The following is a 25,788-nucleotide window of genomic DNA, read 5'->3' as shown; positions in this document are numbered from 1 at the left end:
AAAGATTCTGACCTAAAAATCCAAAGAGAGTAGGCTGTTACAAACCATTCCACTGCACAGAGCAATGATTCACACATATGATATGCTCTATTCTTTGCAGAAACCTTGCTTAAAGAGAATACAAAATACGAGGAAAAAGAAAGTGAAGGAGGGTTACAATCCTCTGTCAAAAATTAGGAGTCCCTGCAGACGAGGTTGCAATTCTCTTTACTGTGGAATTTATCTTGTTCTACACTTTAATGAAAGATGCAGTATTGTTACATTACATTTGGAAGTGGCTTGACAAAACTCTGTAGAAATGTCCTTCTCAATATCTACTCTCAGTATGTAAAAGTGGATGTTACATGAAATGGAAAATATACTATAGACATATATTCTACTCATATATCTGTACTAAGATTTTATTTTCAGTTCTGTATAAACATACATAAAGCCTTACCTAAGGCTGCCTTTGTGCAAATACATTGAAAGCTGAAAGTCAGAGCAGGCTCTGAGATTCTGTATATGACTTGGGAATGGTGAGAACCTTATTTGTGCAAGTACAAATGTTTCATACATCCCTGTTGTGGAAAATAGACAGAATACCTTGTTTGAAAGACTGGCAAGCCAGCTTTTGGTTCTAGACCAGCAGGCAGGCCCTAAGGGACAGCCCTTGCTTTTGTGTGATCAGCCTGAGAGGCTGATTGTGAAACCTGTCAGAAAGAAGCCTGCTCCCAGCACGATGCTGCCAGCTCTCCAAATTAAAGTGTAGGAGTGATATATTCACCAGTAGTCATCCTTCATTATGCATTGTCTCTGTGAGAACCTCAGTTCACCTTAGGGTGGATCCTATTCAGTCCTGCATAAGCCCTGACAGAGCCACTCAACTGCAGAAAGCCTGCCAGGGTAGAGATTTGAATATTGATAGCTCTGAAAATGCAAGTGCTCATGCTGATGGCTGAAAGTCTAAGTGGAATAACTGAACAGGCATAAGTATACCACTACAGAATAATTCATTTTCAAGACATAAATTGTGTTCTTCTGCAATGGGGGAGCAAAAAGAGGGGGAAGAAGAAAAAGAATAAAAATGCCAAACATGAGCTCTAATAACATAGGCCTTGGTGCCGTTGAATTTCAGAGAATATTGTTTGCATTCCAGGAGTGCTCTGGGTGAGATAAATTATTTGTGGCCTCCTGTATTTGCATTTCTTCTCTGCTCCTCTTTACCTTGCTGTTGCCTTACTCTGTCTGTGTAGGACTGCCACATCAGCAGCTGTTGCTTCTCTCCGTTTTTGATTTGTGCAAAGGTGGCAAGTGATGCTTAAGCATTCCCACCTCTGTACATCCAGAAGGACATGCCTAATCTAGTAGGCCACTACTTTACTGTGTACAAGACTGACTTTTGAAGCAACACAATTTCCTTTGAGGAAACGTTTTCAGCGTTATCTTCAGTTTTAAAGATTATTTTATTTGTTGTACTCCTTTTGGCATAAAATTACTAATCTTGTAGTTTCCAGTCTTTTCAGTTGTGTCACTTCCTACACTTAGGAATTCTATTGATTTTTATTACTGATGCATAAAAGGATAAAGCACTATCAAGAAATATTTTTAAAATTTTGTGGTCAGTTCAGTTTCCAACACAGCTCCTGAAATTGGTGGTTATTGGTCCCACATACATCCATATACAAAAAGTAACTAGTTATGCAGAAAGAAGAAGGATTCACCTGACTTAACCTATATTACTTCCAAGGCAATTATCCTGCTTCAGTTGGAACTGCTACTTTTATGCAGAGACTGCAGATAATGCAAAAACTATCATCTGCTAAGTACTCCTTGCTTCAAACTAGACATGTCATTTAACAAGTAAATTCTCTCCAAAGAAGCTGCGGGTGAAGAAATATATCAAATCTCACACAAATGTAAATCCCACACTCTGTGGGATGCCTGTTTTTCTTTTCTGCAATCAGTAATTATATCTCTATAGTCCTCTTAAGCAACAAAATCTGTCTGCTGAGCCCTTCCCTTCTTTAGTTTTGCCCAGGGTTGCCCTGCTTCAAGGATGCCAGCCTGCTCAAAGGCTCTCAGGCACATGTGCTCCTGATAACCGCTTTTGCCTTCCCTTCTCTTACTGAAGACAGCCTCATGTTGTAGTAATGTGAACCATTCACTGTGTGAGAACAGGCAACACCAAACATGCTCTACACTTCAGTTGTGTGAATTAATCAACAGCCTTTATCTGCTTGCTGACAAACTGATTTTCAAACTCCTGCCACTGCACATCACCAATATACAGTGATGCTCTTCCATTTTAATACTGCTTCTTATCAACAAGTTTAGTTTTGGATTGAAGTTAACATGGGCAGTAAGGCAGTTTGAAGATAAGACTTTCATCTATGAACATAGTTGCAGAGATAGTCACTGCACTCCTGGCATCTTTTTCCCTATGCCATGTATAGTCTGAGAACTTTCAGAATTTGTCAGTATATCACTGTAAAATATTCCCTTCCTTATGACCCTCTTCACTGCAACAGTTCTGCACCTCGCTCCTTTCCTCACAGCACAGGAACATCCTGCCCTTTATCACTTAGGGCATTTTCTTTCCCCTCTCTTTTTGTGCTTCATGATAGAGTGGACCATGGTGCCTGATGTGTAAATCAGATTTGTCTCCATGTGTTTCCCTGGGTTCCCCACTTAAGTTATTACACTGGTTCAGTATCAGTGGTTCTCATTGTTTTAATTCTTTCCCTGCTCATTCATCTGCCATGAATTTGCAAGAAGGGCATAGATTTGTACCTGCAACTGCATGTTAGAATCACTCAGTAGGAACAGCACTGTTTCAGTCAGGGAATCCTTAATGTCCCCAAGGTAAAATTACATAGTTCTTACCTACACAAATTCTCCTTTCTGGTTTCATTTAAAAATAAGATAGAATTAAGTGAATATTTCTACATTTGTGTACTGTTTGCAATCAACAGCACTGGACTGTCAGACCTTGCAATTCAGGCTTTACTGAAAGCAATTTGTTTTTTCATGTCGCTTCCCCAGTGATAAAACAATAATTAAAAAGCCCTATAGCTTCACTTTTCCCACCATCTTCTTACAGTCAACATCACACACAGATGAAGTTTCTGTTTCTTTATTTGTGTGGTCATTCTGTCTCATAATTCTGATTTCCCAGTAAACTGAAAGCCTTCAGGGTCACCTATTACTCTTTGGTTTTGGTGCGGCCTTGCTTACCACCTATTAATCACACTCTTTGCCTTGCTAGAGGGGTCTCATGAGATTTGGGGCTGCCACAGTATTCCATGTAGATAATGTGCAAGAATATACCTTTCTTAAATTGATTTCAGCCAAAACCATGCTATTTCCACTGATATCTATAAACATTAAATATCAGTAAAATTAAAATGCTTTGAGATCATACACAAAAGACATTATCATGACAGGATATCTGTCATGATATTTCAGAATCCTGATATGTGAAACCACAACCTTATGTTAAAATTATAAATGAAAAAGAAACCTCTCACATCACTGCTGTAGAATGTAAATGCCTACTAGGCACTGACTACATACAGCCTTCCTAAAAAGAGCCAAATTAGTTTCTCATATGGAGATACTGACTAAACTTATTTTTGAAACATAGGTGGGCAAGCCATGATGTGGTTTTTTTCAGAGTAATTACAGATAACCAATTAAATCATCCTTGAAACAAACACCACAAAAGATCCTATACAGGTGGCATTGATAAGCACTTTTAAAACACAGAACCAGAAGCAGAAAAATAGAGGTTGCATATGAAAACAGCACGAATTGCCTTGGATCAGTTTTTGACTGACAGGGTACTGATTTAATGGGGTTTTTTTTCCAGTTACATGTATGTGTATATATAACTTTCTGTATCTAAGAAGCAGCAAGAATGAAATATTAGGTGTCTAAGACAGAACTAATACAAAACCCACTAAAATATGACTGCTGGAGAAGCAGCATAAAGCTTGGATGTACACAGTTAATTGCCTTGTGCCAATCTCCTGAAGAAAAGCAAGCTGAAGCTTTGATCTCATTGCATGTTTACATGCACAAGAAATGGCTCTAAAAAACAAGGCCTAACATAGAGGAAAACAAAAAAAGAAAATACAAGCAGGATGCCTGTGTACTATACAGCTCCTTCACAGACAACAAAAATCCACTGAATTAATCTCCTGTGAAACAAAATGGATCTCCATTTGCCATCCATGAAGGAAAAGGATCCTCTCAGGTTAAATTTATAGTAAAGAGTTTCACTCTGATAGAAGAATATTTTTAGAATGGCAAAAGGCACACCAAGCATGCATTCTCACCTGAGGCAGGAATTTAGCACTTGTCTGAGATACCAATTTAAAATTAACCAGTGGTTAGTGACCAAAACTTGGTCTCATGGCTGAGGCCACTCTAACTAGAAAAGTGTTTTGTATATAAAGCTTATTTCTCAAAGTTAGGAGATGACTGCTAGTTCCTGAAGGACATGATAAATGACAGAGCCCTTTTTATTGCTACTTCTTTTAAATCATCTGGCCACATTCTCCCTGGACAGGGGCCTAAAATGTCCTTAATGCTTTCAAGAAATTCACCCACAGCTTCTTAACTATGGACTTCAGAGTCCATTTTTTAAATTGCAGTCAGCTGCGATGCAAAATTAGAGTAGCTAAAGAAAAGAGGGGGTTTTTTTCAGATTGCATGTCAACTCCAGGTGTCCACTATATGTCAGCCTAAACTAACTGAAAAGCATATATATTCAGCATTTTTGAAAAAACAATTCACTCTTATTAAGTAAACAAATATAGATATTTAACCTAAATATACATATCTTTCTGTGTTGATTTGGGCTTTTCATTTGATTTTTTTTTAATTACTACAAACTTCATAGTTCATCCTGGAATTATTGCAAGCTAAGCGTTAATAAATGTCTCACGTACAAAAGCTTCACAAGTAAAAAACCACATTCATAAAATAGCTTTAACTTAGCACCTCAGACTACTCTTCTGCTGCCATTAGAAATGAAATGTCTTTTTTAAAGCTTTTACTAGTATGTTTAAAAAAGTACTAGCAAATTCAATTTGGAAATAGAAGTCAAAGTAAACATTTATTGCATATTTCCTTTTAAGAAGTTACTAAAAGGATCATCTAAACAAAAGCTGTTCCATTTAGCTATTGTTTAAATATATTTGTATATATATATGTATATTGTATAAATATATTTGTGAATATTTCAATAATTCAAATGCACATAAAATTAAAAAAAAACCAAAACAACAAAAAATAGGCCAACTTGGCTTAATTAGGTCACCACTGGAAAATAAAAGGATAACTAGAAATATCTTCAGACACAGTTCTTTGCATATCAGTGGTCTCATGAGAAATCTTTGGGAAGTAAAGTGAATATTGTCTCCAAACATGATAAATATGAAATAATGGCAAGATGAGCATGTATCGCTGACCAAATATTTTTTTACTAGGATAACTAGAGCAGTGACATTTCTTAATTTCACCTTAAAAGTAAAATCTCACATAATACCTGGTGATATGTTTGAGCATACTACAAATATTCCAAACTCAGCAATGACAGTGACAATGACTTACTTCTCAGATTTCCCATTCCAGGGGTCAGGCTCATTCTGGGAGGCAGAGTGCTGTGGTATGGTGGGGTAGTGCTGAACAAGATGTCATTTGGCAAGGCCTGGTCTATCATGGAGCTCCGAGAGCTGGCATAGGAAGATCCCCTTCGATTGCTACATATGCTTTCATCAGAGAGCGTGCGGTACAGCGTCCTCCGGGGGGAAAGGTTTCCATAGCATGAAAACTAAAGATAAAAATAAGAGCATGTATTGCTGGTTGAAGTGATTCATACAATCATATCCCCATCACCAGCTCTTGGGAGTGTTTTTCTGGAAAGGCACTCTGGAATTCTTGAACTAATACAGAAGATCAGAGATTTCTTCTGCCATATCAGATCTACTGGGGCCGCAAAGGAGTTACTGAATTGGATATTCAGAATTCCTCTCAATATTTTGGAATATATCACCATGAATTCATCAGATTCTGTGCTGTTTTAGTAATCACGAAATGTTAAATGAAAACTTCATAGCCTTATGACAGCAATGTTTTACAGAAATGTATATAAGGTTACCAACTCTGGCAACATGTATGCAAGACTATACACAGAACTGTTTGATTTTAATTTGAAATGACTGTGCTTTACTGTTAAGCATTCTGAACTGATATATGCTGCCACATAATTCATTGGATGATAAAAATTACTTGAAGCACTGCATCTCTCTGGATATCACATAACAGACTTAGAAAAGAGGGTAACAGGGTTCAGTGAAAACTGCTTATGCATTTCAAAAAGTTACTTAGACCACAACCCAAATATCTACAGTAAAACAAGATGCTACTGTATTGTAAAGCTGGATCATTCCACTTTGTACACTTTGTAAGTCATTTCTCTGCACTGCAAACACAGTTTTCTTTACATCTACAAAGCACAGTTAATGCTTTAATTATTCTACTGGTTTGTCCTGCACACAATTACATGTTTCCTTTGCGATTAATTGTACGTTCCATGTTTCCTATGCGGAACAAATACTTAAGAGGAAGCAAACACTGAATATACCATAGAATCTCACATATTCATTTCTGACTTCATTGTCAAAGGTAACTGGCTCACCAATATCAAGATTATTATCCTCTATGAAGGCATAGCCACAGACTGTACACTGCCAACTCCTGTGGATGGGGCTCTTTGTGGGTCAGGGCCCATGGTCTCACTTACTTAACTTTTGTTTAGGTGCCTTGGGGAGGAAGGGACAGCAGTCATTTATCTCAGCCACACCTCCTCTCTCTTAGTTGATTCTTATTCAGGCAGCCAGAAACACTGGCAGTTCTTGGAATCTTCACAAAACCCCTCCAATTATTGTATCAACCATAAATCATAAAAACCTCTAGGACATGACCCACAAAAGCATGTATAATGCACACATAACATACCTCATATTATAAAATATATATGATCTGAATTTTAAATTCAACTCTGCACTTACAAGATTCCCATATGTTACTTTTGTTCAGACATGATGATTATGCTATTTAGCATATTGTATAAACACAGTGGGTTAAGAGAGCATTGACTTAATATGGAAGTGTGACAATTATCTCAAGTAATTTAATTGCTTTGTTCTTTATTCCACATTAAGCACAGCATTTAGAACCATTTATTTTGGGGAGCAGCAAATTTTAAGATCACTATCCACTTACTGTGAAACTATTAAGCATTACCAACTGTCTTCATACTATAAGGATTAGATCCAGGCTCTCCAGTAGCACTGACAATTATGCCTTCAGAGCAGCTGCCACTGATACCCACATGAAACTGATTTGGATTTCTAGCAAATTGTTGGTACTATTACAGGGCAGAGGAAAGTGGGCTACTTTTATTCACGTGTTTTAGTATCACACAAAATGTACAAATTTAGGTCCCCTTCCATGAAAATGTCACTTTTAACCTTTCAAATTATAACGAAGTTGCTCAACCTACACTGGTCAAGCTAAGCAAAGACATACTTAAACAAACACTGCATTTTATAAATAATCATCAAACAAACATTTCCCATCCTCGTGGGAAATGATATTTTGGGATTTATGGTCATTGCCATAGAATAGACTCAGCTTGTAGAAAACAATATTGCACTCTGTATAGCAATTTTGGGCATACCAGAAAACCATTTCTAAGGTTACTGAAGGACTGAAACAAATGGAGCCAAAGGAAGTAGCCAACCTTTCTTCTCCCTTCCTCCATAGAGAGGCTGTCTGGCAGCATCAACTTCAGAAAATCTTCTTTGGACAAGACTTGCTGGCTTTCAACAATAGCATTCCTGACAGATGTTTGGAGTGGACTCGATGCAGACACAGCATCAATATCATCATACACTCTGTTGAGAAAATGGATGTTTTTAGCAAGAAATTGGATTTGAAAGACTGCAATAATTTTCTGTCAAAGTGAAAATTGTTAGAATATCTCCTGACACAGCACACTGTTTAGAAATTTTTTTTGATCTCTTAACCTTTATGAAACTGTGGGTACAAAATGAAATTCTTTAACCACTGAGAAATGGAGCTTAGGAATTCTAAACAACAATTTCAAAAAGCATAATCCTTGTTTCTCCTAGCTTGCCTCTCTCTTTTTTACACATCCCACTTCTCTATCAATACAAAAGTTATATTTTTTTCAACATTTCCAAAGGTTCATTGCAAAATACTTTATCTTTTAGTTCCATAGCAAATAAACAACCCGATATTTTATAGTACCATATTGCATCCAGCTTCACAATCTGGCAAAATTACTATGGTCATCACAGCAATGTTTGAAGTGTATTGGCAATCAATTGGCCAGTGTAAGTATATTTTATTATCAGCAATTTCATAAAGCTATTTAGATAAATTCAACAGGTGTCTTTAACTATCAGCACATAAAAATCTAGTTACAGTCAGCAAAAGACTGTCAAACTAAATTATTAGCCTTCAGCTCCTTCCAGTGAGAAAGGAGAGAAAGGGCTTTAACAGGCTGAATGTAATGGAAGGAACTGGAGATGGCGACTCACAGAGAGCACACACTGGAAGCCATTGCTCTCTGCCAAGTGCAGCCTCATCAGTGCCTGTCTTCAGCAGAGAGAAAATAAGCTTTGCTATGGTAAGGTGTAATTCTCACTGAATTATAACCTACAGTGGCACAACATTCAGCAATTGACCTGATATTCATCATCACTGCTAATTAGAGATGCTATTTTATTTCAACATAATTATCCTCAGCGAGATATTTCCTCTCTGTGATATAGAGAGCTTTCCTAGAAAGAAAGAGGTGAGGCAATTCTGTATGCCATGGAAAAATCTGAAAATATTTTTGATATAGGAAGTGCTGTCATATTCAATTAATAGTTCTTTAACAGAACATTCTCTTGAGATAATTTTTCATTTTTTAGCCTAAATACCCCAATTCATGATGCAATTTTATTTTAAGGCTGCCATTCAAAATAAGAATACATTGTTTCAGTAATTCATTGATTTCAAAATACAAATATTTGTGGGAAAACCCGGAAGCTAGCCCACTATAATTTAAATACTACTATGACCAAACAATTTATGTAATTAAAACATTAATTAGTGGGAGAGAAACAAAATCATTCCTCTGTTAACACAAAGGAACACATATAGCCAGAATATCTTCTCCTTTAAGAATTATGAATGTAAGAGCTTAACTTCAGATTCATATTTCATAGCATATATATTCTAGCATATATTTTTAAATATTACTTTTGCCATAAAGTAATGCACACATATGCAAAATTAGGTATCAGATAAAAATAATCCATTCCTATTAAACATAAAATAATCCCAATTAAACATTTGAAAATGTTACAATACATCGATTGCAAATGTTACATACATTACTGCATGCCATCTTGTCAATTTATTGAGATGGACAGTGACTGGCTATGGTTTATTGAGAAACAGCACCAAAAAAAAAAGTAATCACAGACATTATCCATGAAGAATATTTTTGAAGCCAGCAGGAATTTCAAGGTCAGCTTTAACCAGCAGATTCAAACATTATTTATTACTGATCCACTATTGTGAAAGTATTATCTCTCTATATTTGAGGTACTGTATGTTTTCCTTTGAGTTCAAGACTTTTTCTTCTACCTAAGAACAACACATTTCTCATGGACTACCCCAATGTTAAGCAGCATTAGATACATAAAGGTACAGAAAAAAAACCCTGAGCATTTAAAGGCAAAACAGGATTTGCAATTTTTTCCATTTTATTTTAAAATTGATTTTCACTACCCTTCTTCCCTCAATAAAGTAAAACAGAGTGCTTACTCATGACATTCTGCAACTTCAGATTCTTCGGGTGTAGGACTTCCTTCCGATTTTTTCCATCCAATGACATATTTACTCACTGCTCCTTGTCTGTGGTAAGGTTTTGAAATAGACCCAGACATCTGTTGACTGCTATTCTGTGACACTATATAAACTTTGGAGGTATCTAGGGAGCCACTCTTTTTAGAGCAGTGTGTTGATGGGCTTCCTGAATGATGTGACCCACTGGAAAAGTGAACCAAACACACAAAGGGAAAAATTAAATGTGCTATGCAACAACAAATCAGAAACGCTTTGCCTGGTATGCAGCAATAATTCCCAGTTAAGTTTTTCTGAAGGTTAAAATCAATGAAGCAAAATTGGCACAGTAATTTTCTACACACCAACTGTGTACACATTAAAGCTCTTTGAGAACAGAATTGTGATGAATTTCTAGAACAAACAATGTACGGAATTCAGCCTGCTCAAATGCCAATGCAAACTGATGTGAATCGAAACTAAAAGCCACAATTTAATATATATATATATATATATATTCAATTTCTGTGTGCAATTTTAAGTAAATGTGTACACACACATTTACATAAAGAACTGCATAGGGAATTACTCAAATATCTCCCTAATCATAAAACCTATGTGGTTTTCCATTTCAAAATAATTTTGCCAGTTGATGCAAGATTAGGCTGTGCCCTTCAATCAGACACACCAATATTAAATTACCAGCAAATTTAACAGAAGTAAATTTCAGTTCAACAAGACCATCCTCTGGATAATTTTAACAACCCCTTTTATTATGAATAATAGCACCAGTAGGTACTAAGACATACTTTTAGTGAAGACTCTAAAACCTATTTCAAATAAACTAAATAAACACTTCCTTGAAGAATAAATTTCTTCAGAAGAACCATAGAAGACAAATTCACTCATGTCAAGCATATAAGTAAATCAGTACACAAGATATCATTTGGTTATTTTCCTGTACTGATTGACACTGAAAACAGGAAAATCAGAGGGAAAGAAGAACAAACAATTTCCTTCTATCCTTTACAGAGTAAAAACCTTAACACCTAGACCAAAGCTTCAATTTCAAAGTCACCATAAAATGGGAACTGGAAGATAAAGGCAACCAGCTATAAAAGGGTACTTTCAACAAGCTTTACAACAGATGTACCATGCACATGTTTCATTAGTATTAAAAAGAATAGCTGAAAATCAATCAAAAATGCCATTCAAAAAGCAAAACTGTAAAACATACATCAGAATAATGTAAATCTGGGGGGACAGTATGCAATGCAGTTTCTTTGTATGTAAAAATTGTCCAAATTTTTCTGATTTCCCTCAGCAAAGCAAAAGTATGTGAAATAAGTTCGAGTGCAAATGTCCATTTTACTCAAGGATGCTTCCCAATTTTAAAAATCCTTGCAATTTGCAAGGGTCACGTATAAGGCCTCCATCAGATCTGGGAGGTCTGGCTATGCTGTCCAGGCAGACTCACCAAAAATTGCTTGAAAACTGCTCGTACAGGCATTTGAATTCAACAAAAACATCAAAATCTTCTAAGTTCAGTTTCAAAGAAGGGCAAACAGAATCAAACCAACACAGAAGCGCTACCTGTATGTTAACACCTAATCCATAACCCCTGCTTTGTAAGAAACACGCACCTGGAATGAGAGGAGATCTCGCTCAGGTCCCCCATGCTGCCCTCAGCCGCGTGGCTGGCGGAGATAGCAGAGGCGTAGCCATGGACAGCGTAGATCTTGGCTGGCTCCTCGTCGGGCCCGGGTGGCTCCGCAGGCTCCGGCCAGGGCTCCGTGTGGCAGTGCACCGCGGACCTGCTGCCGGCCAGGTGCAGCGGGGCCAGCAGCGGCGCCGGCATGCAGGGCGCCGTGTCGATGCCGCTGTCCGTGGAAGCTCCCTTTATGTACGTCAATCCCAGCAGCTCGGGATCCATCAGGTCTCCAGAGCCAAAGTGCTTCTCATCGCTGTTGCTGGATGTATTGCTGGATAAGGTGTTGCTGCTGGAGTGGCTGGAACAGCTTTTGTCCCCAATCTTAACAACAAGAAAACAAACCAAAAGACATCCCCCTCAAATTAAATAGTAAGAGATCTATTTTCATTTAAATGACGGCATTTGTGCTATTCAAAGACCATTTTATTATTTTTTTTACAGTATGCTATCATATAACTGCTAAGTATGAAAAGAGCCAATTATACCACCAGTTTCTGTGAAATGAATTGCACAGCTGGCTAGACACATTAAAGGTTGATGTCACTGCAAATAAAAAGGCTCTAGTTCCATCTTCAATCACAAATCTTAAAATCAGAATTGAGTTTTCTGATTATAGGACCTGCTTAACATCCATAAAATTGCATTTCTGAACAGTTAAAATAAGCATTTGTTAAAGCTAGAAGCCTTAGTTATTATTTGTTTAAACAAGCTCTACTACAAATCTGAAAATCACCAAAGATTGAATTATTGTTGGCTTTTTCTCAGTGTGGCTGAAGTATGCAGCTCATTGGATCAAATCCAATTGGATGTGTGGCTAGTTAAATTGAAGCCAATTGTGATGTATGTGTACCAGATGAAAGTAACTCAAGTCATAAGGCCCCAAACTAAGCATGGCTATTGAAGTGGAATAATTACGTCAGACTTTTGTGCCAATAAAGTCCAGGGGTTTTGTTATTTACCTTTTAAAATAAATTTTATAGAGAGTTGGATTCACTTATGTCTGTGACAGTAGCCAGAATAAAGCCAGATGGACTTCTACTACGGCAAATGGACTTCTTTTAGGTAGGATATAAATGGGAAGGGTGACTAGCTTTTTCATGAGATCCTTCCCCTAGCAGGTACTAGGAGATGCTGTTACTCACACATAAAATCCAAGTTTACAGTATACAGACTCCTACTACATATAGCAGATTTTCCAGGAAACAAACATTATGTACTTTCCATCACTAGACTGTTGAGGATTTTGCCATTACTGAAGACAAGCTACTAAACAAGGTAGACTAGAAAATCTGTTCAGCATTCCCAGCACACAAGTTACATTTTTATAGTGCTTATTGATAATTACACTCCATGGGTATTTCACATAAGATGAAAGCAGTATGGTAAATATAATTTTATTTTCTTTTAAAGGATAATTAAATACTCCACATCCTAACCAAGACAGTATAAATGAAGCTATAAATTCACAGTTGAATAGAGACCATACTAGTTTTATCCACTCAATGCCCCAGATTCAAGGTCTCTTGGAATTCTGAGTTTGTTTACAAAGATTAAGCCTATTAGATTCAACCCATATGAGCATAATGTTTGCCTCCCAAAACACACAGTGGTCTTTATAAATTACTAAAATGTACTTTTAAGATTTATTTCTGTAAGTCCAGAGTAGTTTCTTGTTGTTGCTATTTTGGGGTTTGTTTGTTTTTAGAGTTCTGAATAACATCCAAAGAAAAGACTTACATGTGAAAGCTTGTTTGGCGACTCCTTGCCACTGCCTTCCTTCTGTAAAGCTCGCTCTTTGTAGGAGCTCAGGACTTTGGTTGATGGTGCATGCCACTTGGCTTCTGCCAAAAATAATGGAGAAAGGTACACCACTCAGCATCAGCTTTCAAACCTGCACACTCTGCAATCACACAATCAGGTATCTTTGCAGAATGTTGTAAGTTTTACTGCCACATCACACATTCTGTGTGAGTCAAACCTCCACAAGGGGAGGTGGCTGCATTTCAACAGGCACTGCATTGCAAAGAACATGTACTTGAAAAATACAGTGGGTTTTATTACCAGAATGTCTAGTTCCTTCCAAAGTTTCCTCTCGATCTCTGCCTCCTTCACACTCCAGTGAGCCTGAACCTTGGTGATGTTCATGGAGTAAAGGGGACTGGCATCTTTTAATGTAAGCAGAAAATTAAGTTGTTAAGGTTTTTATCCTGTAAGATTAGCTACATGATGAACTACACCACTTTTTACTCTTAAAAGCAAGTATTTTGTGACTTTTAATAATAATCATAATTCCCAAACATTTCCAAACACTGCATACAAATATTTATATGCCATTTTTTCAAAAGCACACTGCTATATCTGAAGTGTGAACATGCCAAGAAGACACTGAACTTTAAGACGAAATGTATTCTTGGGGCTATAAACCCAAAAGCTTTTGTTTTAATGGTAATGGTAATATATGCTTAAACTCCTTGTGATCCAAGCCCCACAGAAAGTAATTGTAGTTTTGCAGGGTTTCACACTGAGAATATTTAAGTTAGTACCAGATCCACTGTTTTGTATTACACTGCAAAAGTTTAAACATTTCACAAAGCAACATACTAAAACCTGGATTGTTATTAGAAATAACTGTGCTGAAAAAAAATGGCACAAGATGCATTTTGATGAGCTGACTGTCAAAAAAAAAAAAAAGAAAAAGAGCTATGGTTTTATTTGAATTATTACCATCTATTTAGCTGCCAGAGATTTCACTGAGTTATGTGAAATTCCTTGAAGAGTCTACAAGATACTGCAAATATATCTGCTACATGGAATATCTTATCTACAATCAATCATGCCAAAGTATTAATAAGCTTCAAGGAGCGAAGCTGATGCTTTCAATATTCACATTTTTTTCTCTGAAAAGTAGCTTCTGAAAGCCACTTGGCAAGTCTGGAATGCTTTTATATTACTCTATTGTAGATACTGCCATAGCTCAATATTTTATAAGAGGAGTGTTTTCAGTAGCTGTATATACACAACAAAGTCATAAATTTAAACTAGTTTAGAACAGATGTCTCACATAATATTCTTATGAGATGAGTTATATTGGGGTGGTCTTTTATATACAGACAGCTAACTTCTGAAATTTCAGTACCAAGGGATTAATAGGGATGCAAACAGACCATCAATGCACATCCTTTTAGAAAGAAAAAACCTCTGAAACCTCTGAAATTCCTACTTTTTTGAGGACATATGCTAGGGAATGGGTGTCACAAAAAAAAAAAAAAAACCATAGCAGAAAACAAAACATTTGAAGACCATAAAGGTTTTTTTTATTTAGTCAAACACCTTCCTCCTGAGGCAGGAGGAGGAAGTATTATTATTTTATTCTAGTTCTGAGTTACTAGCTGATTTCTGGCCTTTTACAGGGGAAATACATCTAAGAACCATTTCTCGTTTACCTGAATTTAAATATATGATCCTAAAGAGATAAATTAGGATGACTTTAAAATTGCAGTTGCATGCATCTTACATCAAAAATCAGTAAACCTGTACATCTTAAAAGATACTAACAGTGTTTGAAAAAAAATACATCTAGAAGACGCATACAAATTTTGCTTAAGAAAGCAAAGATGCATAGAAGTTCTTGCAAGATTTAAATAAAAGCTTTTAAAAATCACCAATACCCGTCATATCCCACTTGCTGTCTCCAGTGGCTGCTCCCGCTTGGCCCTGGGTCACTGGATGAGGACTGGTTGCTTGGAGAACTTCTGTAATGTTGATTTTAGCATCATTAACAGTGCACTGAGGTATTTTAGGTGTTTCAGATTTCAACTGGGCTGTACTTTTTTTATCAAATACATTCATTTTCATAAATAATACAGATGCATTATGAACAATTAGTTACATCCATTTGGGGAATTTAAAAGGTTTATCTCAGTTTCATAAAACTTTAACAATAAATTTGAAAGTATAGTATTTATTCACAAATAAAATATCTCAAACTGAATATATAAAAAGGCACAAAAAGAGAAAGAAAGACTAAGTGCCAAATCCTATTTTCTCTAGATCTGGCTTTAGTTCTGAATAAGTGGGATTACTTAGGAGTCAGAGCAGCTGGATTAGGTCTCTAAACTCATGTGTGGGAAGCTCTCATAGTGGATCAGAAATGATTGTTAGTTCCTTGGCACTTATTCCAATTTTAAAGCTAGTAAAATTGGAAGAGGCAATTCTAATACTTTTAAAAATTTTATTTTAATAATCCTTTGACATAGAAAACCAACAAAAAAATTTTCTTGAAGGGTATTATTTGTACTTAATTATTTAAATTTTTAAGCCTCATGTCTTAACAATGTCTCTAAGCAGTTTTGTTAGATTTCCAGACAGTTGAAATTTAATGCTTAAATTTGGATTTGATCACATCCATTCCTACACTTCAGTGCAAATCATTCCATAACTACAATACAATTTCCTTCAATTATCTTGACATTATGTTGAATTCAATTCCCTGTGTTTATCTTTTTTCTTTTCTCTCTCCTCTTTCCTACTTCATGTAGGAACGAATGTATGTACTCAGGGAGGAAATGAAGAGGTGTCTTTTTCTTTATGCAAAATACTTTCGCAAGAATGTGACCTTTTAATAACCAACATTACTGCTCAGCTTGAAAATTTTAAAGACAGTAGCTATATATTTTGCTTTTTAAAGACATTAGGTGTTACATTTTGTCTAATGGCCAATGTACAATAGTGTAGTACCTTATTTTTCAGCATGTCTTTCTCTGAGAAGTACTGACAGGACTGAACGTCTCTCAATTAAGTGAAGTAATCAATAGGCTCCAGCATAATTCAGTTCCATGAACTTGTAGTTACTGTCAAGAATTATGCATTTTGTGCACAGATTAAGTGATCCAGTATTAAGGAATGGATAAATTATGATCTCGTGTGTTTCCATCCTCCAGGCAGATGTTTAGGACATTGTCCTCAAAGCCAGGATATTGCTTTGTGCTGTTCCAAGGCTGAACAAAACATGTCTGCCTCCCATTTGCTGGGCAAGTGTGAAGCCCTTAGCCTAGTAAACAATGAGTAGCCACAAAAGGAGAACCACAGAAATCCCATCAATGACTGCCTCACACAGTTCCTTCACACAAAAATTACAACCATCTGCTCTCAGGAATGTATTCCAGACTCCAGGTGATAGGATGCATTGTCAACAAGTGTGACTCAGGGACTAAAGCGCACAGAGGCTTCTTGGTGCAAAAATCAGAAGAGTGAGTTCACCTAAAGCTTCACTTAGGCACATGCTATGAGTAGCTGTCACAGAATTAGCCACTTTGCGAAAACAGGAGAAGAGCTGAAGGATAACCTTGTATTTCTAAGTAGAGGAAACTCCTTGAACAACACCAAAATACTTGGACTGCCTTCTCAAAGCACTTAATTCTCAGGAATTGTATTAGGAGCATAAGCATTCAGCTCTCAGTCTCTAATTTCCCTCCATATATGTCACAGTAGTTGAATTTTTGCTGCTTAAGTCTCTTACTGTATCTAGCCCACATTTCTTCTGCTTCTTCCTCTTTTTATTTCTAAACCAAACAATTTTATTGCTGACTTCACCCTTAGCTTATTTTCAGATCTGCTGTTAAATCTTCCCTGTTTTATCAACCTGCTTCTCCCTGCTTGCACTCTTAAACCAATACGAGGTCTTTAATCCCCTAAAATCTCTTCATCATTTTCCTAGCCTGAGTACACTTTCACACTTGCAGGACTACTAATAAGTACTACTGCACCTTACTTCAAACTCTTCTGTTTTAAGCTCATCTCTCTGCCAAATCATCATATGCCTCTTCCCATGTGGAAAGACTTTGCCAATTAGGTACTTTTCTTTACATGTTTCATTACCTACAAGCCAGAATCCATAATTTTCCTCTTTTCATTATTTATACTCTGAATCATGTCTTCCCCAGAATAGCACTTCTGCTATTGTTTTGCTTAAAAGATACAGAAATTTCTTCATGACAAGAATAGACTCAATCTAAGCATTTTTTCACATGCTTTGCTGAATGTTATGAGAAGCACAGCTTATGTTTGTCTTTTTGGAATTGAGTAGCATGTCAGAAAGCTTTCATTTCTTTTCTGTATCAGTATACAGTATGCTTAATAAAGTTTCATAAATTATGAAGTATTTCTAGACATCTGATACATTGTCTTCCTATGTTAGATGTTATCGAGAATTTAATTAACAAGATGCTTAGGTGAAGGTTAAGTACTATAACGGTATTTAAATGCTTACAGAAATGCACCTCTCAATTTTTCAGGGGATAAAGATGGGGGTAGAGGAGAAGGAGAACACAAATTATCTAACAGTCATAACTGGGAGTCTTCCTTCCCCAGACAATAAATGAGACTTATTTTCAAATACATTTACTATTACTTCTGTACATTTCAATGCAAAAAGCCATTAATTCTTTTCTACTAAATAAGGTAGTCAATGTAGCCATAGTGGCATTTAATGATTTCATCTAGAATTGTTTTAAACCCATTTAAGACCAGTATTTCAGATTTTTGTATCATTCAGATATTTTCAACACGCAATAATTATTTCCTTGGAAATTAGAATTGCATCACCCCATAAAGGCATAAGCTGAAATAATTATAAACAATAAAGGACACAGTTCTGCTCAAGACATATGGTTTTCCTAAATAATTCAAAGGTCAAATGTATTTGCAAATTTTTATCTTTAAAAACGAAGTTTCAGCTTACGAAGAATTATGATTAAATTAGAACAGAGCTAGCATTTAAGAACACCATCCCATCATCTATGAGGTATTACATATTCAAATCACAAGCTCTGCTTTGTTTAATTAAAAGCAAAGCAAAGCATAAGGGCTGGTAATGAGTTACAGAACCCTTTGAAACTATGCCAATACCTTGGTAAAGAGATTAAATAATTAATTTTTAAAGGAATGAGTTCATTTTATTTACACTCATTTGTTTAAATTTACACTATTTGTTTAAATAGTCTTCCAAAAGGTGGGGAACAGAACATTATTAAGATTCAAAAGTTATAAGGCAGTTTCCCACTTCACTGATTTGGGACTAAAGGGAAAGGTCAGCTGTCCTCAGCAGTGGGGTCCTCAGCACAGCCTGCTTCCAACACAAACACCAAAAGCCACTTGTTTCAAGCAGACTGGTCCAGTGAATACTACTTAATACAACCTCGGAATTCAAAATATGCCAAAACTCAGTAAAATAAGTTTAAAAAAGAAGACACCAAAGTTCTAGAAAGCAGAGATTTCAAAATTAATGCCATTAGGAAGGTGACAGGCATTAACCAGAGAGAGCATTACCTTGCGCCATCTGGCAGTTTTCTATCAAAGGAAGTGCTACGAGGAATGGCTGTCTGAGCCTGCTGGAGAAGCTGCTGGCACTGCAGTCTGTCAGATGTTCCTAGGATTGGAGAGGCACGAGAGAGAGGCTGCCCAGCGGGAGTCGGCACCCGATGCCAAGTGGTATTCCTTCTGAAAGGGGTTTTATACTCACATGGGGTGCCTTCACTGTCAAGTTTGTATTCCACCATGGGGATACGACAAAGTTCTGAACAACCCCTGTGCGACAAAGGAAAATGCTCATCAGACTCACAGGAGGGAACAGAGAGAGGAATCATGCATTCACGGTCAGAAGTATATACATATTTTGTTTTTAGGTGTCCAAAGGTGTTTATGCAGCATTGTACTTTGAACACTTCAAAACTGTCAGGCCAAGCAGGTAGAGAACATTTCAAAATAAAATATTTGCCATCATGTGCTCAAAGATCTTTGAACTGTCTCTTCACCCTTCAAAATGGGGAACATATTAAACTTTTATAAATTAATCTGCAGCTGGAATTTTACATAAAAAAAAACTTCTAGAGACAAGGCATTTGGAAATCATAAAGCATCAAGTTCTTCTAAAAGAGCATTGATTTGTTTAAATTTCAGAAATAGGTGCATGGCTTTGCAGCAAACTAAACATTTCTTGGTGGAGTTGCAATCTCCCCTTTAGAATCTCACCTTGTCCCCACCAAATGACAGAGTGCATAGACTACAATGCAAATGAATATTTGGCACCTAAATATTTTTCCCTGTGTTTTCAAAGTGTACTTTCTAATGTCACTTTTCCCAGGATTTGTAAGCCTGGATGATAAATGGGGAAGGGGAAGGAAGAGACAGATCAGAAATAGTCTGCCTTACCTCCTCTGCCTGAAGTTTGCAGTGTGGTTAAATACTAACAGTATTCACAGACAGTGTAAACCCAGGTAAAAGTACTGGTAGTGTTCCACAAAAGATCAGCGTGCCTTTGGGATATTTGCTATAGACTCAGAGTGCACTCAATAACTAAGTGTTACTGTTTCAGAAATTCGTTAATAGAAGCTTCACACACTCTTTAAGTCAACACTGATTATCACTGGAGGTTTTTTATAATCCCAACATTCCATCTCCATTTTTCTGATAGGCAGTGTATACTAAATCAATATCTATGAAGAGAACACCATAAATACTTCCAAAGCAACACATCAGGTTTAAGTAAGAAACAGTGGAAATTTGCTCCTCTGTCTCAACTACAATTCTGCTCCATTCCTTAGCTGAGTCTTGATCAAGCTTTGCTTGTGTTAAAAACTCAACATTTACTATTTGCAACTAAATTAAAATCACCTAGAGAAAGTGCAATAGAGTGTAAAGAGTTTACAGTCTTAATCTTGAAAACATCTTGGCATAAATGATGTAACAGAAATGTGCAGTGCAAGTAAATTGTATAAATTCCCATACATTAAATCACTGTGCACTAAAGCTTCTGAATCAACCCTCCCAAAAATATTTTTGCTATCTGTACTCTGGTAAACAGATTAGAAGAAAAAATATTAGACAAAAAAGCAAACTGCCTTATTCAAAGTTGTTGAAGGGAAGACCCATGAGCAACAGTAGAAATTCCATTCTAAATACTTCTGGATAGTCTGATCCAGCCAAATGTTTCACTCTGCTGAATTTTTTAGTAGCAAATAGGCCAGTTTATCCTGTAGCACTAAATCGCTCTCTCTGGTGGCACTCAAACACATGAAAAAGTTAAAGAACTTAAAAATATAGATGATGAAAGTATTGAGAATGGAGATCAATAGCCAACATAGGGTGGAAGACACCTTGATGAAGATGAGCTGAAGAGCTAGAATGTTCCAAAGCAGAACCAGAATTCTTGGTTTTTCCGTGTTACTCTTTTATCAGAAATATCATTGTAAGATGTACCAATAAAATCTGACATGTCCAACCTCTGCTGACAAATCATAGCTGGACACGCTGGAGGCATCACAAAATTTTGCAATGATTTTCTGGTTTGAGCTTCTCTAAGGAGGTTAAATCACTCTAATAATCTCTTCTCACAGACATGGAATGGTGCTACAGAGAAATCACTGTTATAAAACTATCACATCATTTCAAAGGGTCAGTTTGGAATCTCTCCACCCTTCCCCCCACCCGAAAATGCCATAGTTATTCAGAACACCACTTCAAACTGCCTCAGTCCATGTATCGATTTTTAAAACTTTTTTCACACTTCTGAGAATCACACGTTGGGCTCTTAGAATGAGGAACACCATGAAAAAAGGTCAAGTTAATTGCACAGAATTATGCAAACTCTTCTACTGCTGAAGCATATACAGAATATATTTATCCAGTGTAATTTTCAACTGTTTATGTTCCAAGATCATGCTTCCCTTCATCCCCATTCACTGCCTGCAAGAAAGAAGGTGTAGGAGACAACAGCCTCCAGCAATGTAATGCTGATCCTTTTTTTTCTTTTTTTCCTTTTTTTTGTTTTTAACTAAGAAGTTTTACATACAAAACAAACCAATCAAAGAATGCAGAAATGGCACAGCTAGGTTACTATTACTTTGGTGCACTGCACAACTTTTCATGTGGCCAAATATACATAGTTTTGCATTATATGATGAAGGAGTTGAACAATTATGTAGGCTAAAATTTCAATCTCCCTTCTGCTTATTTCTTAGTATTGTTTCACTCCCTTCTTCATTCCTTTAGACTTTAGGCATTTGAAAAAAACCAACCCCTCTTCAACTTTTGTAAATAAGATATCAATTTTACAGTTCATCTTGGTAATTGAGGAAGTTATAACATGCATTGTGATATATATATATATGTGTGTGTGCGTATACTCCCCATAAAGTTCTCTAAATGCTGTAAAAGAGCCACGGGTTTTAAAAGCAGAAGGGACTGTTTAGTTTGACTTAGCTTGCTGACTAATTAACAAAAGCATTTTATAAAAACAGTAAACAATAAGCTTTCCCACAATAAGAACTGAAATTTTTTTTTTTTCTGTTTGTTTGCATCAGGAAAACATATTCTTCCTACAAATTTAAAAAAAATATAAATGACACAGTTCCTGCAGAAAAAGGCTTATAAAACAACCTCGTTTCAAATCAGTATGAAAATTCAACAGTGTTGCTTATGAATTTAAAACAGAGCCCTAGAATGCCTGATTTAATTGGTTCAAAAAGAATTTCCATGGTTTCAGATAGCTTCTTTTGCCACATAAGGCTTTTAAACCTTAATTTAAAAGTATCAAACCAATCACTCCAACATTTATATGAAAAAATATGCTTCACTGCTTCACAAGCACTGCCTAAAGAACAGATACTGCAGCATACTGAGATAGGTAAAATTGTAATTGTAGCTGCCTCCTGTATCAGGAAGACAGAGGAGGAATTACTTCATGCCTGCAATCCCCACCTCCACTCCCCACCATGGATCAAATTGTAAGTTATCTTGCATGAAAAAAACCCCACAAAAATAAATGCAATTCCCTCTTAAATATGTAATTTGACCTTTATCTAACTTTAATTTATTATTTTGTTACTTATTCCACCAGTGCAAGTATACACATTGGCACTGGTATTGAATGATAGCTTTTCAATTTACATATCATATATTTCTTTTAAATTCATTTTAAAGGACACATAAGCACATATCTCCATTTTATGGTTTTAAAAAGATACTTAAATTTATGTTAAAAAAGTATAGGATATCAAATGTCTTTCACATTTGATAAATGTTATATTCAATATAACATTTGAAAAACAGACTCACAAAATGTAACAAGCAAATGTGACCATATTGTAACCACACATCAGGAATTATAGCACTTCCTGCCCTTCACCATACTTTGGTATTAATTAAATCAATGCTTCAACATAAAGCACAGATTCCTACTAATACCTTTGGTTCAAGAGCCATATTATCCCATTAAAAATTTGGTTAATAAAACATACTCAGCAATTAAAGAGAGCATGACTATGATACAGCTAGCGGGTCACGACAACATAATAAAATTTAAGAGTCCACTATAAAATCTGCAATATTCAAATGTTCCTGCAAGAAGCATTATGCTCTGAAAGAATTATCAAGAAGTCCATTAAATTTTTAAAACTACATTAGCCAAACCTTTCAATATTAGCTTCGGATTCCATATAAAGGTTCTGTAATAGGCCCTGTGAAAGGCCTACATTAGGCAGGGTGTCTAGGTAAGTAATAAAATATCCATCTCCATGGAAAAGATACAAGCTTCCATGCACCATGATCAGCATCCTGTCACCTTGATAGCTACACAAAAACCTTCTTTTCTGCAAAATCCTAGAACTATTATCTACTCGGTACAACTTCAGTATTTGGACCCTAGGCATCTGCAGATTTCAAGCATGAAGAATTTGTTAGGGTGTCAACATAAGCAGAATACCTGGTTACAATTTAACTTCCAGTTCAATGTATTGCAAGGAGATGTAGGGATAAAGAAGGAATCATTGGTGTGCATCAGTTTATTACACTGATGAATTATCCCTTTCTATCACCCTTTCAATACCAAACATCTATTCCTACTCCAGAAAGAGCCTTTATGCAGTAGTACAATAACTGCAGTCTGCTAACTCAAACTTTGTTTTTGAAAACAATCACTTCTGTCAGAGTGCATGCTTGTTCTCACACTACAGTAGTGCCCAAAGTGACATAACGAGCTTGAGGACTCACGGTGCAACCTATTAAATACACATAATAAAACACAGATTCATTTCATGTAATTGTCGAGATTTAACTGAAAAGCAGAATTTAGTTGCTTAGTTTTGATGAGACTCAGAATGTAGTTAGTTAAGATATACATAGATTTTTCTTCCCCTGACACTGAGAAGTACCTCCTGGAGGTAATATTTCAAATTCACTGATCTCCTGTATCAGTCACAGCAGTCCAAGACACTGCACAATACTAAAATGGTCTAAGAGAATTTTGGTCAAAAAGTCAAGAGAAAAAAAATCCAAGTTCTGACATCTCAGAAATCTACTAACAGTGTTCATACATAATTAAAAAAATGTTAAAGCAAAATCAATTTTATATTTAAATAATTTCATACCACAACAGATGTATAAAATTGCTTACAGCAACCTCAGACAGGCCTGCTGCCCACCCTGTCACTTTGGTTTAAGGGAAGTGATGACTCTGACAGTCCCTCCATGGAGCTAAAGAGTTGAAGCTGCCAATCCCTCCCTCCTGAAGATAAACTCATCATCCTTCTGATCTTTATTACTATTCAGTTTTAAAAGGAACCTTCGTGTTGGTGAACTGACAAGCAATTCAGAGGCTTCCTAAAGAGCCTCTACATCTTTACTGTTACATGAAAAAGAGAAATAAAGACAGAAACTAGATGATCTTTAAGGTCCTTTCCAACCCACAATATTCTATGATTCTAATATGATTCCATGAGTAGAGAGAAGAAAGAAGAAAAGAAAAAAAGGGGAAAAAAAGAGTCTGGAAGTTTTCTTTGCATCTCTCCATAGAGACAAACAGTGCTTTGCCAGGCATTTAGGGATGGTTTTTTTTCTTCTTGACTGTAACGACTGTACACATAATTAACTTCAGCAATTATAATTAATCTCTACTATAAGTTCATTCATAACTCAGACAGAAAAAAAAATCAAAGACTTCATTTGTATGAGAAACACAGTTAAGAATTTTCTACTTTTTTTTTTTTTTGTTGGGTAGAAGGGATTAACTTTTGTAAGTAGTACAGCTTCCAGTTAGTATAATTACATTTTCGTAGTGGCAGTTCTTTCAGTTACTTCTACAGAACATCAGAATCTAGACATTTCAGATATTTGCATTATTCTTAGATTAGTAGCAGGGGTGGTAATTAAAAGGTTTGGTATATCCAAATTCTACTTTTATAACCAAACATTGAGTTTCAGGTTTTTCTGCTTAAACCTGCCTCAGGTGATGTTAGACTTGGCTTCTTTCTAGCCCAGGTGGCTTAATTTATTAAATAAGTAAATAAATATTAAGAATCTGAAGGCCCTGTGAACTATCCCAGCAGCTCATGGCAAACACCCCTGTGACAATAACTGAATTCCACCACACAGCCTCTTCCCCTTCCTAAAAGCACTTTCCAAACATTCTATAGTCTGTTGGCTATCTGTTACTTTTAAAAAGCCCCAGAAAGATGATTCTTTTAAAGAAATCATAATCATTTAAGGGTAACAAGCACCAGGACTGGAAAATAAGTCATTCCATCTATTTCATTTGTAAGGAGTTTGCAAGGTTCAAAAGAATAAAACAACCTCAGAAGAATTGCAGTAGTACTTAAAAATGGCCCACAGGCAGTTTCACTCATAGTTACTAAAGTATTTCCATTTTCAGAACTACCTACAACAGCAGAAAAAGAGTCTCTCACTTGTTCAGACCAATAGAGGAAACTACTGCTCCTACAGCTCTCCAGCTTCTGTTTATAGTCAGCCCTGGAAATTTTGCTTAAAGTTTTGTTTGCTTTCTAAATTTATTAGAAATTGTTTCTTAATCGGCTCTCAAGCAGTTTCTTTTCTTATATAAAATGGTAGTTGAGCTAAGACAAACACATAGGTAAAATGTAAAGAAAAGAATCTAGCAAAATCTACAGTTTAAAATAGATTTACAAGTGCTTGAATTCCTTGATTGGACTTGGCTGATTAAGGATATACTGTCCTTGAACACTACCATAACACCACCAACAAAAGCAAATCAGAATGAACATCATTATTCTCTTGTTCAAAGGCACACAATCCCAAATCAACAATTCTGAAGGGACAGACCTAGCACAGAAACAAATATTACACAAGGATACTTC

At 36.1% G+C, this 25,788-nt stretch overlaps 1 protein-coding gene across 4 annotated transcripts in view; it reads right to left on the bottom strand.

The window, feature by feature from the left end:
• SIPA1L2 (signal induced proliferation associated 1 like 2) overlaps positions 1–25,788 on the bottom strand; it is a 125,123-nt gene that overhangs the window by 11,432 nt on the left and 87,903 nt on the right. For all 4 annotated transcript variants that reach the window (XM_064708519.1, XM_064708520.1, XM_064708521.1 and 1 more), the window contains exons 11-18: positions 18,950–19,207; positions 15,292–15,375; positions 13,685–13,788; positions 13,361–13,464; positions 11,556–11,944; positions 9,895–10,119; positions 7,793–7,946; positions 5,599–5,818 (exon numbers count right to left, since the gene is read on the bottom strand). In XM_064708519.1, the coding sequence (XP_064564589.1) occupies positions 5,599–5,818; positions 7,793–7,946; positions 9,895–10,119; positions 11,556–11,944; positions 13,361–13,464; positions 13,685–13,788; positions 15,292–15,375; positions 18,950–19,207 (1,538 nt within the window). The remainder of the gene's footprint in view (positions 1–5,598; positions 5,819–7,792; positions 7,947–9,894; positions 10,120–11,555; positions 11,945–13,360; positions 13,465–13,684; positions 13,789–15,291; positions 15,376–18,949; positions 19,208–25,788) is intronic.

Source organism: Zonotrichia leucophrys, chromosome 3 (assembly GCF_028769735.1).
Source record: "Zonotrichia leucophrys gambelii isolate GWCS_2022_RI chromosome 3, RI_Zleu_2.0, whole genome shotgun sequence".
Classification (NCBI taxonomy): domain Eukaryota; kingdom Metazoa; phylum Chordata; class Aves; order Passeriformes; family Passerellidae; genus Zonotrichia; species Zonotrichia leucophrys.
The sequence above is the reverse complement of the archived record's forward strand: the minus strand, read 5'-3'. Positions and strand labels throughout refer to the sequence as shown.